General features: G+C 53.2%; 1 protein-coding gene across 3 annotated transcripts; it reads left to right on the top strand.

Moving 5' to 3' along the window:
* The first annotated feature begins 460 nt into the window (after positions 1-460).
* Positions 461-13395, top strand: HYOU1 (hypoxia up-regulated 1). 3 transcript variants are annotated; one of them, XM_012773566.3, is made up of 26 exons: positions 461-541; positions 1511-1608; positions 1830-1923; positions 2119-2197; positions 2345-2499; positions 2621-2697; positions 2978-3159; positions 3401-3516; positions 5449-5641; positions 5859-5993; positions 6131-6213; positions 6328-6460; positions 6630-6817; positions 7332-7470; positions 8009-8069; positions 8227-8306; positions 8695-8880; positions 9011-9183; positions 9337-9424; positions 9539-9661; positions 9827-9960; positions 10072-10156; positions 11049-11289; positions 11383-11433; positions 11696-11746; positions 11873-13395. In XM_012773566.3, the coding sequence occupies exons 2-26, from the start codon at positions 1515-1517 to the stop codon at positions 11932-11934; spliced, it is 3003 nt and encodes a 1000-aa protein (XP_012629020.2). In that variant the 5' UTR covers positions 461-541; positions 1511-1514; the 3' UTR covers positions 11935-13395. The 3 variants fall into 3 exon arrangements, with proteins under 3 accessions (XP_012629020.2, XP_012629019.2, XP_012629018.2); XM_012773565.2 differs by having other exon boundaries at positions 487-622; XM_012773564.2 differs by lacking the exon at positions 461-541 and adding an exon at positions 552-677.
* The last annotated feature ends 832 nt before the right edge of the window (positions 13396-14227 follow it).

Below are 14227 nucleotides of genomic sequence, written 5' to 3'. Positions count from 1 at the left end.
AAGCGCAGCCATTCTCTGTCTATCCAAAGCCAAGGGCAGGCGGCTCAGTATCAACCGGCTAGCAAGCGCCCCTTCCGCGCGGCTGCGGACCGGATGCCCATCACTCCTACTGGGCACTCGCTGGGGCTCCTCGAGTGAGCGGAAGAAGAAACTCGATTGTGGGACTGACCGTGCACCCCACTTGTTCGAGGCCCGGGTCACTCCCGAGCCCCGGCAGTGATGCACCCAACACTGAGGCCGGAAAAGGTCCCACGGACGCCGTGGGGCCGGCGCTGGGGAGGAGGGAGCGGAATGCGACGCTCCGTGACGTGGTCCAATGCCCGGCCGGCGCCGGCAGTTTCTCCCAACTGGTGGCCTGGGCCCGCCGCCCCCGGGCCGGGCCGGAGCAGGAGGAGGGGGCGGGCCCAGGACGTGGCCCAATGGGAGCGCGCGCCGGGCGGCGGGGGCGGGGCCTGGCGCGCGGCGCAGGGCCCGGCCGTGGAGGCTCCAATGAGCGCGCGCCGCGTCCGGGGCCGGCTGGTGCGCGAGACGCCGCCGAGAGGTTGGTGGCTAATGTAACAGTTTGCAAACCGAGGGGAGTTGTGAAGGGCGCAGGCTGTGGGGCGCGCTGCCGGCCTCGTGGGTACGTCCGCGCCGCGTTAGTGCCCGAGCTGGGGCCACAGGAGCGGAGGCAAGAGGTAGCGGCGGTGGGGATGGAGATGGGGGCCGGCCACCACTCCTAGAGGAGACAGCGTGCTAGCTCCGGGGGCGGGTCGGCAGCGGGAGTGAGGGCCGCACGGACGCCGGGGCGCTTGGCCCCGCACTGTGGGCCCCGCAGCTCGGCCCTCGGGCTGCCCCCACGCGCTAGGGGTGGGCCGGGATCCGTTTCCGGGAGTGGGAGCCGCCGCCTTCGTCAGGTGAGGCTTAGGCGAACACCGGGACCCGATACCCTTCCCGTAAGGAACCTCACTGCTCCTGGCACAGTGTCCGTGTGGACAGCCGGGCTGGGGAAGGGGAGTAGGCGGGACAACCCGCGGGGATGCCGAGGTGGAGACAGGCCCTTCTTCCATCCCAGCCACCCCAACGTCATCACCTCTCAGTTCCCGTCCAGGCCCAGCCTGGCTTTCCCCACCAGCAGGGAAGCTCCAGGTGTGGGGAGTAGTTGAGCTCTGGGCGGGGATCCTTGGCCGCACCCCAGGTGTCTTGAGGACAGACTCAGTGCTACTGTGCGCCACTTATTGTTTGTGCAGTGGACAGAAAGCTCTGGTCTCTTGTCCCAGTACCTTCTCTGTTTAGGGATGTGGTAAAGCTGAGGACCCGTGCTATTTCGCTTGGGCCTTTGTATGGACACTTTTGGGATGATTAGAGAGTGGTTGGTACTCATCAGGAGGGAGGGAAGGAGGTGTAGGCTGCTCTGCCCTGTGTGAGGGTGGAGCAGGTATGAATCTTACAGCTTCTCCACTCTTGGATGTGGTTCTATCTCCTTCACTAAGGGCATCCAGTTACAAGTGGTTTTTTCCTTCTCCCCCAGGGTCATGATGGCAGCCACAGTCAGGAGGCAGAGGCCAAGGAGGCTAGCCTGTTGGGCCGTGATAGCTGTGCTCTTGGCAGACCTGCTGGCACTAAGTGGTGTGTACCTGAGCAGAAGGATTGGAAGAATACATGAGCAAGTGATGTGTGGGAAGGGGGCATGAGGCTCCCACTCAGAAGTCTCTTGAATTGCTTTGTGCAGGCTTTTTTCTTTGCCTTTTTCTGTTTTAGTTTCTCCATGGAAAGTGGTATGCTTTGATTAGAGGGGCCTCAGGAAGGTAGGGAAAGGGGGCTAATTGATAAACCTGTTTTTCCTCCAGATACGCTGGCAGTGATGTCTGTGGACCTGGGCAGTGAATCCATGAAGGTGGCCATTGTCAAGCCTGGAGTGCCCATGGAAATTGTCTTGAACAAGTGAGGGTGGCCCTAATGTCAAGGGTGGGGAATGAGGGAGTCTGGGCTCAAGTGAGTGTGCGCTCTTTATAGACCCACAGCTGACTTTGGTGTCTGAGTGTGTGTGTGTGTGTATGTGTGTGTGCGCGCGTGCATTGAGGCTCCTGAGTCCACACCCTGCTGTAGGCATCTGGGCCCAATGTCTCTTTTCTTTAGGGAATCCCGGAGGAAAACCCCAGTGACTGTGACCCTGAAAGAAAATGAAAGATTCTTTGGAGACAGTGCAGCAGGCATGGTAAACTAGCAACTTCCCTTCCTAGAATGGTGGGCAGAGGAGAGGAGATGGTAGACCCCAAAGTCTGTTTCTTTATCAATCTCTGTCATGTAAGAGATAGGTGATGGTGGGCTTGGCAGCCTAAGACTCCGCTCCTTTACCTCTTAGGCCATCAAGAATCCAAAGGCTACGCTACGTTACTTCCAGCACCTCCTGGGGAAACAGGCAGATAACCCCCACGTGGCCCTTTACCGTGCCCGTTTCCCAGAGCATGAGCTAAGCTTTGACCCACAGAGGCAGACTGTGCACTTCCAGATCAGCCCGTGAGTCTGTTGGGGAAGGTGGGCTCAGCAGCTCTGTTTTGCTCGTCACTACCCTGTGTTCATGATTGTTCTGCCTTAATGCCTGGCTGTCCTTGTCTCCACCTACCCTCTCTCCCCTCAGGCAAATGCAGTTCTCACCAGAGGAGGTGCTAGGCATGGTTCTCAATTACTCCCGTTCCCTGGCTGAAGATTTTGCAGGTAAGTGGCCAGGTTGGCCAGTGGTGGCTAGGCTGCCCAGGATTTAAGGCAGTGATTCTCAAACAGGAGCAGATTAGCCTCTCAGGGAACATTTGGCAATGTCGAAGACATATTTGCTTGTCATAACTGGGGCATCTAGTAGGCTCGGGTGACAGAGCAAGACCCTGTCTCCATGGAAAAAAAAAAACAATATCTGCCCCCAAATGTCAGTAGTGTTAAGATTGGAAACCCTCATCTAAGATGTGGAGCTGGTGGAACCCTGTTCTGTTGTCCTTTGTAGAACAGCCCATCAAGGATGCAGTGATCACCGTGCCAGCCTTCTTTAACCAGGCAGAGCGCCGAGCTGTGCTGCAGGCTGCTCGCATGGCTGGCCTCAAAGTGCTGCAGCTCATCAATGATAACACTGCTACTGCCCTCAGCTATGGTGTCTTCCGCCGGAAAGATATCAACACCACTGCCCAGGTGAGCCAGGGAGGCCTTCTGACCAGACATACAGGGTGGCTGAGTCTAGGATGGAGGCTACGAGGCCCATTTTGCATCTTGTTTGCATGGCTGGCTCTTGGAAGAATGCAGCAACAGTCTCCTCTCAGCCCCTGTTGTAGCAACTCGGCTTTACACAGAGAGGCAGGCAGCCCTTTGGAGGCAGGCATGCCCCCTGCAGCTTGATAAGGTTCCTGTGACAGTTGCTTTAATGTCGCTACAGAATGTCATGTTCTATGACATGGGCTCAGGCAGCACCGTGTGCACCATTGTGACCTACCAGACTGTGAAGACTAAGGAAGCTGGGATGCAGCCACAGCTACAGATCCAGGGAGTGGGGTAAGCAGGTGCTGGGAGGAGGGCTTCTTGTTAAGACCCTCGGGTCAGGGGTTTCTTCTTGGAGGAGCGAATGCTTCACTCTCCTGCTCTCTGCAGGAATGTTCTCCTGGATAAAGCATCAGTCATCATGGGGGACCACTCACAAAGAATAAGGGGAAGCGGAGAGAAGAGGAGGACAGTTTGGAAAGATTGAAAGGCAGGGAACTTCCTGAACTTAAGGAAATCCACAAGGCTGCAGGCCATATGTAGGCTGTCAGATTCAATCATTGTTTTGATCTTCTGTCATTTACCATTTACTTAAATAACTTATCACTGTTGTCTTATTTCTTGAACCCATCTTTTCCTGTCCGTCTTCACCATTACCACCCTTGTCCAAGCTACTGTCACCTCTTATCTGCAGAATTTAAAAAGATCTCCCTCTTCCTAGTGATGTCTGCTTTCAGTTCTTTCTCCATATTGCAGCCAAAGGGTTCTTTTTAAAATGCCAATCTGGGCCGGTGTGGTGGCTCATGCCTGTAATCCTAGCACTCTGGGAGGCCAAGGCGGGAGGATCACTCAAGGTCAGGAGTTGGAAACCAGCCTGAGCAAGAGCGAGACTCTGTCTCTACTAAGAATAGAAAGAAATTAATTGGCCAACTAGAAATATATATAGAAAAAATTAGCCAGGCATGGTGGTGCATGCCTGTAATCCCAGCTACTCGGGAGGCTGAGGCAGGAGGATTGCTTGAGCCCAGGAGTTTGAGGTTGCTGTGAGCTAGGCTGATGCCACGGCACTCTAGCCCGGGCAACAGAGTGAGACTCTGTCTCAAAAATAAATAAATAAATAAAATGCCAATCTGATTGTGACTTGTTTCTTTAAACACTTTGGTACAGCGCTCACCGGCCACGAAACCTTGACCACAGCCGGCAGTCATAGTCCACACGATAGTTTGTGCTGTGCATTGACACCGAATCCGTTTTGCCCTTGTGTGATGAGGAAAGCTTTAAAGCACTGAAAGCTTGTTTTACTTTACAGGCAGCTTTACTTGTAATGTAAATCAGAATAGGTAACATATACATACATGTTTTCATTACGTCATTTTTAAATGTTATTTTGACTTATCACAATTTTATTTTGATAAATAAAAAATTAGAAAAGTCACATCATGGCTGTCGGCTAAAGTCGATGCTTGGCTGTGTGCCTTCATATCATGGCTGTCGGTTAAAGTTGACACTCGGCTGTGCGCGTTCATCTGTAGCTGTAGACTATAGTCGACGCTCGTACCGAAGTGGTTAAAAACCCTTCAGTGACTCCAAAACTTTCCTTGCACCTGTCTCAGCTCTGCCTTCTGCATCTTATCTCCAACCCTGAGCCCTCTTGCTCTTTGAGCCCCAGCTTTGAAATTTGCTGTCCTCTCTCCTACCTCAGAGTCTTTACAAGCACTGTTCCCTCTGTCCAGAACGTTCTTTCTTCTCCACCTAGTTAACTCCAGCTCATCCTTCGGGTTTCAGTTTAGCATCATTTTTTCATAGCTGCTTCCCTGGACATCCCTCAATACCTCAAATCCTCCATGCACGTATTCTACTAGCATTATCTACCATACCTTTATATCCACATGATGGTTTTAAGTTCACATTTATGTAGTTATTCAGCTTTTTGACAGCAGGGACCCTGTCTCCTCCCCACTTCCCCCCACTATGTGTTCCCAAAGACAAGTGTATAATTGGTGCTCAGTAAATACTGCTGAATGATTGGGTGAAGAACTGTCACCATGAGATGTCAGCTGTGCTGTGATGAGTTGAGGACAGAGTGTGTGTCCACACTTGGGGCATTGGGGTGAACAGGGTCCCCCAAAGCAGGGGTATGGTGCCATGTGAGGATGAGAGGCTCCTGTGCAGGTGTTGGGACCCTATACGTGCCTTACGTTTTTTTCTTCTCCCTTTTCTGAACAGGTTTGACCGCACCCTGGGGGGCCTAGAGATGGAGCTCCGGCTGCGTGAGCACCTGGCTGGGCTTTTCAATGAGCAGCGCAAGGGCCAGAAGGCAAAGGACGTGCGCGAGAACCCTCGTGCCATGGCCAAGCTGCTGCGCGAGGCGAATCGGCTCAAAACCGTCCTGAGTGCCAATGCTGACCACATGGCACAGGTGCCCACGTGTAGCTGCTTTGAGGGCAAGCTTGTCCCACCTAGAGGGTAGAGGACCCTGCTACCTATCAGCTGGGCTGCTGTGCCTGGCATGGCTCATTCCATTTTTTGTGTCCCTCTGCCATCCTCCCAAAGTCCTATTCCCTTGGTTTCTGTCCTGCTCACCCAGAGAACAGGACCTGGGTGAGAACACTCTGACACTCCTCATCCTCCCCCAGATCGAGGGCCTGATGGATGATGTGGACTTCAAGGCAAAAGTGACCCGAGTGGAATTTGAGGAGTTGTGTGCAGACTTGTTTGAGCGTGTGCCTGGGCCAGTGCAGCAGGCCCTCCAGAGTGCCGAAATGAATTTGGTGAGGGAGCAGGGGGAGGGTGTGCTGCCCGGTGGGGAACAGGGTAGGAGACACGTGGGATGTCAAGGGAAGAGTCAGTGCTGAGGAGAGGAGGGTTAACTGTGCTGTCCCACCCCTTGTTCTTACCTCCTCTGCAGGATGAGATTGAGCAGGTGATCCTGGTGGGTGGGGCCACTCGAGTCCCCAAAGTTCAGGAGGTGCTGCTGAAGGCCGTGGGCAAGTGAGTGTGGGGGTAGGGGCAGCAGGCCTAGTCCTGCCTAGGGCAGGGCTGAGGGGAGGGAGTCCAGGCTAGGTGCTCCAGGGTGGGCGATGCTGAAGCTCGGGACTTTCCTAGGGAGGAGCTAGGGAAGAACATCAACGCAGATGAGGCAGCCGCCATGGGGGCTGTGTACCAGGCAGCTGCACTCAGCAAAGCCTTCAAGGTGAAGCCCTTTGTAGTCCGAGATGCTGTGGTCTACCCCATCCTGGTGAGTAGGCCTGACTGATCAGGCGGCAAGCTCCCTTTATGTCTCTGAGTGGGATCTTCCCTTGTGCTTTAGCCTGTGCCTTTATCTGTTGGCTAAGAGATGTCCTCTGTCCCCCACCTGAGAACCTGCCCTGGTTCTCCAGTGTGCTTTCTCTCTGCCTGTGGTGCAGGTGGAGTTCACTCGGGAGGTGGAGGAGCCTGAAGGGGTTCGCAGCCTGAAGCACAATAAACGCGTCCTCTTCTCCCGGATGGGGCCCTACCCTCAACGCAAAGTCATCACCTTTAACCGCTATAGCCATGATTTCAACTTCCACATCAACTACGGTGACCTGGGCTTCCTGGGGCCTGAGGATCTTCGGTGAGGGGCGGGGGGCAAGATGGGAGCTCCAGGGAGAGGGAGGCATGGCTGCCAGATGACCCAGGGGGTGAAGGAGGAGGTGGGGCCCGCAGGGCTAAAACAGGGGAAGTGGGCCGGACGCTGTGGCTCACGCCTGTAATCCTAGCTCTCTGGGAGGCCGAGGCGGGTGGATCGTTGGAGCTCAGAAGTTCAAGACCAGCCTGAGCAAGAGCTGAGACCCCGTCTCTACTAAAAATAAAAAAAAAAAAAAAAAAAACGTTAATTGGCCAACTGAAAATGGAAAAAAAAAATAATAAATAAAGGAATAAAAAAAAAGTTTAAAAAAAAAAATAAAACAGGGGAAGTGGGCTGCGCGGTTAGGATTAGGTTGTAAGCACCTTCTCTGGAGAATGCTTCCATCCTCCTGGGTGTGTCCTGGGGGAGGGCCCTGACATCTGTGCCAGGAGACCGTGTGGTCTGGAGTTGGAGATGGGCTGGGTGGGTCTTCTTGAACTTCTCTTTCTTTTCCAACCAGGGTATTTGGCTCCCCAAATCTGACCACAGTGAAGCTAAAAGGTGTGGGTGAGAGCTTCAAGAAGCATCCGGACTACGAGTCCAAGGGCATCAAGGCTCACTTCAACCTGGATGAGAGTGGTGTGCTCAGTCTAGACAGGGTGAGCACAAAAGGGGACACCCAGTGCAGGGCAAGGGCCTTGACCCTGCCAGCCTTTTCCAAAGCAAGTTCCATGTGGTATTAGGATATGATCACCAGAAAGGGTTTGAGAATCAGATAAATCTTGGCTGTAAACAGAGCTAAGCAGTGATCTGGTGTGGGCCACTTCATAGAGTGTAAATGCTTGTGAGCATTGTAAATTTCTTAGAGGGAACTATAGAATGGCTGAGGAACCCATTTTTGAAGAACGGTTCTAGGGATTAGTGTCTTTTAGAATATACTGTGGGAGATGACAGCTCAGACTGTTAGTGGGTGGAGACTTGAAGAGCTCTGAGGGGAAGAGGAGCTGGGATGCTGTGCTCCGAGGGCTCACAGTCAAAGCAGGTGGACCACCATCCATGAGTCCGTAGGAAAGTCAGGTGCGGCTAGTCCTGCACAGTTTGGCATGCGGCATGCTGGAGCAGACCCCACTTCAGTAGGGTGTTTGCAGAGAAAAGGTGTCTTAGCCTGTGTGTTTCTTCACTTTGAACCATTTCCAGGTGGAGTCTGTATTTGAGACGTTGGTGGAGGACAGCCCAGAAGAGGAATCGACCCTTACCAGTAAGATGAGTGTGTGCACGGTGTGTGTCTGTGTGTGTGTGAGAGAGAATACACTCGTGTGCAGTTTGGGCAGGTGGACAGCACATTGCCTCCAGGTGGGGAGGCAGAGTCACTGCTATGGTCCCCTTTTGAGTCTTGGGGCTTTCTTCTACCCTAGAACTTGGCAACACCATTTCCAGCCTGTTTGGAGGTGGCACCACACCAGAGGCCAAAGAGAACGGCACTGATACTGTTCAGGTGAGTGCAGGGCGGAGCCAGGAAAGCATGGGGGAGGGTGTGCGGTGGCAGCAGGGACAGGGAGTGGGGGTGGGCCTTCCCCACCTCTTAGCCCACGCCAAGTTAGCTGTACACTCCTCGGGCTCCTCTGGGCTCTGAGCGGTTCCCTGTGCCCGTGCTCCCAGGCCCACTCCCCCGTCTCCAGGTGCGCTCCCTTTGTCCAGCTAGACTGTTGCAGTCCACACAGCCCACTCTCCGCTTCCATACAGTTGTCACCTGTCTACCTCAAGCTGTATCCTGCGTGATGCACACCTTCAAAGCAGAGCCAGGGGCTCCACCATTGCCGAGGCCAGGCCTGACCCGTGGGGTCTGCCTGGGAGTCTTACGTGGGCCTGTGATTGCTTCCCAGGAGGAGGAGGAGAGCCCTGCAGAGGGGAACAGGGATGAGCCTGGGGAGCAAGTGGAGCTCAAGGAGGAAGGCGAGGCCCCGGCGGAAGATACCTCTCAGCCCCCACCCCCTGAGCCTAAGGGAGACACGGCCTCTGAGGGAGAAAAGGCCCCAGAAGAAGACAATGGGGACAAGGCTGAGGCCCAGGTGAGCTGTGGGCAGTAAGGCCATTGTGGACCCAGAGGCTAAGGGAGTGGGCGCCTACTTCACTTCCTGCCCTGTGGCGAATGTAGAAGGGTTGAGGCCTTAACCAATGTTCTCAATTCTTCCCACCCAGAAGCCAAGTGAGAAGGGGGCGGCAGGGCCTGAGGGTGTCCCTCCAGCCCCAGAGGAAGAAAAGAAGCAGAAGCCTGCCAAGAAGCAGAAAATGGTGGAGGAAATCGGGGTGGAGCTGGTTGTTCTGGACCTGCCTGACTTGCCAGAGGACGAGCTGGCTCGCTCAGTGCAGAAGTAAGTAAAGACAGCCAGTGTGTGTGCACACCTGTGTGCGTGTATAGGGTGGGCAGGCTATGGGATGACCCTCTGGGACGGAGAGAGCCGTCTGACACAGGGTCCAAGTTCTAAGCTGCCCTCCCTCTTCCCTGCCGCTCCTTTGTCCCACAGACTTCGGGACTTGACACTCCGAGACCTAGAGAAGCAGGAACGGGAGAAAGCTGCCAACAGCCTGGAAGCGTTCATCTTTGAGACCCAGGTCAGCAGGCTGGGAGGCGCAGCACCCCCAGCCCTGGGGCTTGTGTTTTGGGGCATCTGGCTCTGTGAGCCTCGCGCTTGGGCTCACTGCATGTGCACACTTGTCCCTCCCTAGGACAAGCTCTACCAGCCTGAGTACCAGGAAGTGTCCACTGAGGAACAGCGTGAGGAGATCGCTGGGAAACTCAGTGCCACGTCCACCTGGCTGGAGGACGAGGGTTTTGGGGCCACCACAGCGGTAAGGGGCTTCCCGGGACATGGCGGATGGGATGGGAGCCCTCCTTCCTCTCAGAGGGTAAGAGTGAGGAGAGCTGGGACACGAGCCCACAGAGAGGGCTGCGGGGCTGACCTCAGGCTCTCCTGTGATCCCTTCAACCCCTCTGCGCCATCCAACTTCCACCAGATGCTGAAGGAGAAGCTGACTGAACTGAAGAAGCTGTGCCAGGGGCTGTTTTTCCGGGTAGAAGAGCGCAGGAAGTGGCCCGAACGGCTATCTGCCCTCGATAATCTCCTCAACCATTCCAGCATGTTCCTCAAGTGAGCGGCACTTGTGTCCTTCTTTATTCAGTCTTGCCCAGAGCACTGACTCTGCGCCCTGCACCCCAGGCTCCTTTCTTGGGGGCTGATTTTCTTCTCTTTGGCTTCCAGGGGGGCCCGGCTCATCCCAGAGATGGACCAGATCTTCACTGAGGTGGAGATGACAACGCTGGAGAAAGTGATCAATGAGACCTGGGTAATCACTGTGTGGATACTTACCTGGATAGGTAGCGGGCGCCCTGTGCCATCCTAGGCTGTGTGGGAGAGGTGGAGGTGGAGCCACAGCAGCCACACCTCCTAACATAGCACCTAGTTGGAAAGGCAGCTGAAGAAAAAAAAAAAAAAAAAAAAAAAAAAAAGAAAGGCAGCTGAATGCACATCTGATTTGTCCCAAACAAGGGCCATAACGGCCAGGTGCGGTGTCACGCCTGTAATCCTAGCAGTCTGGGAGGCCGAGGCCGGAGGATCGCTCAAGGTCAGGAGTTTGAAATCAGCCTGAGCAAGAGCGAGACCCCGTCTCTACTAAAAAAAATAGAAATTAATTGGCCAACTAAAAATATATAGAAAAAATTAGCCTGGCATGGTGGCGTACCTGTAGTCCCAGCTACTTGGGAGGTTGAGGGTGAAGGATTCCTTGAGCCCAGGAGTTTAAGGTTGCTGTGAGCTAGGCTGACGCCAGGGCACTGTAGCCTGGGCAACAGAGTTAGAGAGAGAGAACGCTGCTTTGGGAGCTGGGCTTTGAGCTGGGTTCAGAAGAAGGGCCAGGGTTTGGCTAGGTGATACGAATTTGTCATGTCAGAACTCAGAAGTCAAGAGTCAGGAAAGGAATAATCAAGGGTTTGTTCAGCTATAGCCACACTGGAGTAGTAGGATGCAAGGCAGCAGCGAGCAGGTTGGGACTACACTGTGGGGGACTGTTAGTGCTCTTGGAGGAGTCGACCCAGCGCCCGGGGCTTAGGCCAGGGGTGCAGAATGATTTGCAGTCTGAGTGGGGAGCCTTAGGCTGGTTCGGGGAGTGATTCCATCTGGGACAGAGGTGTCTGCTCTCTTCACGGCTAGCTCGGAGCCTATCCTGGTCTCACCCACAGGCCTGGAAGAATGCGACTATGGCTGAGCAGGCCAAGCTTCCTGCCACAGAGAAGCCCGTGTTGCTCTCAAAAGACATTGAGGTCAAGATGATGGCGCTGGACCGGGAGGTGCAGTATCTACTCAATAAGGCAAAGTTTGCTAAGCCCCGGCCTAGGCCCAAGGACAAGAATGGAACGCGGGCAGAGCCTCCCCTCAATGCCAGTGCTGGTGACCAGGGGGAGAAGGTCATCACGCCAGCAGGTGAGACCGAGTGCCTGGCTCCAGGTTCTGCTGGGCAGGGAGAAGGCCGTGTTTCCTTTCTGGGGCTATATCTTACTCCTGGTTTCCTTCCAGGCCAGACTGAAGATGCAAAGCCCCTTTCAGAACCTGAGACAGCAGAGACGCGTGAGTTGGGGAAACTGTGGTTGGGAACATGGATGTTGCATCAGTCCAGGGGTAGGCAGATTGGCAGGCACGGCCTGTTGCTGGACTGCCCATGAGCTCAGGATGTTTAAAGGGTTGTTTGAAAAAAATATATAGGCAAAGAAACCAAATGTGACCTACGTTGTAAAATATTTACTCACTGGCTCTTTGCAGAAACGGTTGGCCAGCCCTTCCCTTAGCCTCTTCCTTCTGCAAGGACTAACCTATTCCTTCCCCAAAGCAGGGTCTGAAGCAGTGGACACTGAGCCTCTGGAGCTAGGAGGTCCCGGAGCAGGTGAGGGTGGGGCCGGGGTGTGCTGGGAAGCCCGGCGGGGTCTGAGGGGAATTTCTGCAAAGAACTGGGCCAGTTGCCGCTGTCTCACCTGCTCTTACTCCCTTTGCTCTCCGCATGTCCCAACAGAACCTGAACAGAAGGAGCAGCCAGCAGGACAGAAGCGGCCTTCGAAGAACGATGAACTATAACCCCTGCCTCCCGTTCCCCATTCGTCTCCACCCCCTTCTCCCACCACCGCTATTTATTAAACATCGAGGGTGGGGGAAGGGGGTGGTCCTGCCCTCAGGGGCTTGAGTCCTTTTCTCTCACCCGTGATTGGAGGTGTAGGGAAGGAAAGGAAGTGGCAGCGCTCACTGGGTCCTTCCTCAGTAGCTCTGCGGTTAAAAACTGAAATTGTTCTCTTTCCCAGTCCCACCCTCTGGTTCCCTGCCCATCTAGGCCCTAAATTTGGGGAAAATCACTATTATGTCTTAATTCTTTGCCTGTGGGTAGGCAAGAGAATGGCTGTCAGTGGTTGACTGAGACCTGGTGGTGGGAAGAATATCCTGGGATACTGCGGAGTCCCCCGTCTTCTCCGGTCACCCTTCTTTCCCTCCTTTCCTCTTCCACTGTGAGAGCAACGTCCCATTCAGGCCAGTGTCTGCAGGACCTTGGTTACTCGTTTTGGTTTCTGAGTGCCTGTGTTCTTTTCTCCCTCCATGGTCTTCTCTTTTCCCGAACACCATCACCCACCCACCTATTCCCATCTGGCTTCTCTTCCCATGGGTTTCCTTGGCTTCCTGGTGTGAATTGGGCAGCTCTTTGCCCCTTGCCTGAAGCCCTTCCATCTGGACTGGCTGAAGTCAGTGTAGTATTCTCACCTGTGTGTATAACCCCTAGTGGCCAAAATAGGCAGGGACAAAGTGAAGAAGGGAATCCACCACCTCTCCAGTGAGTGCCACCTGTGAGAGCCCTGGAGCTCCCACCTGTGGGCTGTCAGGCCCAGGAAGGCCTAGGGGAATGGTTGGTGCAGGATGCCAGCATCCTGCAGGCTCTGTCAAAATCTGCATCTTCCCAGTAGCCTGGCATCCCAGGTTCCTGTGACTACCTGCCCACTTCTTCTGCTGTCCTGCCTTTCCCAGACAGAGCTTTATCACATCCCTTCCCGCCCTGGGCTGACCAAAATGTGCTTTCTACTGTGAGCCCCTATCCCAAGACCCTGGGGGAAGGAGAGACCACCATGGTGTGAATGTAAAAATGCCACCTCTTTTTGAGGCAGGCCTTGTGGATAAAGGAAGAAAGTCAGGACTGGCCTTCCATTGCTCTGCTAGGATGGGGGTTGGGCCCCTACCCACCATGCCGATGTCCAGGGAGCCCGTCCTCCAGTGTTCCAACTGTAGCAGGAGCTGGGGTGGCAGCCCCAGCTCCAGGACAAGAGCAAACCTAGTTGTGTCAGTCATTTTGTCTTTTCTCTCTCTTTTTTTTTTTTTTTTTTTTTTTGCCACATTGGCAGAGACGGGACCTAAGGGTCCTACCCCCCTCCCCTCCACCCCATGTATGTTTGAGTTCTTTTATTAGCAGTTGAAGCTGGTTGGACAGGTTTGAGTCAAATTGTACTTTGCTCCATTGTTAATTGAAAAACTGTTTCAATAAAATATTCTTTTCTACAATTTGGGTGCTGTGATTTTTTTTTTTTTTTTTTTTTTTTTTTTTGTAGAGATGGGATCTCCCTATTGTCCAGGCTGGTCTGAAACTCCTGGCCTCAAGCAATCCTCCCACCTCAGCCTCCCAAAGTGCCTGTATTATGCCTGGCCATGTACTATGATTTTTTAAAAAAATGTTTATCTCCTGAACATAAGTAATGTTTAAGAAATAATATTTACTAAAGGAAATTTAGAATATAGAAGTTTGAGTAATATAATTACTTATCCTATTACAGCCAAAAGACTATTAATATTTAGTTGAGGTTTGCATACATAATTTTTTTCATGGAAACTATGTTGGTATTATTTTTTCCTTAACATTATGCGGATGCCTATGTCCCAGGCATTTTTAAGTAACATCATTTTTAAAGTAGCAAACCTGTTTTACAAATAAGAAATCAGCCGTTCATAGGGATTAAGGAATTGGTCCAAGAAATGAAAGTGTTAGGTGCTTCAGCTAGGATTTGAACTTCATTCTGCCTCATTAGCCCTTGCTCTTTCCATACTCTTCCACAGGAGCGTGTTGATAAAGATTCACAGTTTGTAGCACAGTTTGAGTTGTTCATCAGTTAGGATGGAGCCATGTTTTACCAAAGGAGGATCTCTTGTCATTAATCATGTACATGTCTAAGCAACTGAATATAAATGTAATGATTATGAAGATTTTTTCTTTTCCTCTGAAAGTTGCACAGGTCAGACAAGTTTTGAACATGGAAGTAAAAAAAAAGTTCTTAGAGCAGTTTTAGATTCATAGAATTGAGCAAGAGGTACAAAAGTTCCCATCTGCCTCCTGCCCCCA

This window comes from Microcebus murinus, chromosome 4 (genome assembly GCF_040939455.1).
Source record: "Microcebus murinus isolate Inina chromosome 4, M.murinus_Inina_mat1.0, whole genome shotgun sequence".
NCBI lineage: Eukaryota > Metazoa > Chordata > Mammalia > Primates > Cheirogaleidae > Microcebus > Microcebus murinus.
This window is presented reverse-complemented; position numbering and strand designations above follow the sequence as displayed.

Bases quoted from the DNA above. Each gene is read 5' to 3' on its own strand.
- HYOU1 (XM_012773566.3), top strand. From the start codon at position 1,515: ATGATGGCAGCCACAGTCAGGAGGCAGAGGCCAAGGAGGCTAGCCTGT. The intron at 6,214-6,327 runs GTGAGTGTGGGG...GGACTTTCCTAG, and splicing joins CTGCTGAAGGCCGTGGGCAA to GGAGGAGCTAGGGAAGAACA. The intron at 6,818-7,331 runs GTGAGGGGCGGG...TTTTCCAACCAG, and splicing joins CTGGGGCCTGAGGATCTTCG to GGTATTTGGCTCCCCAAATC.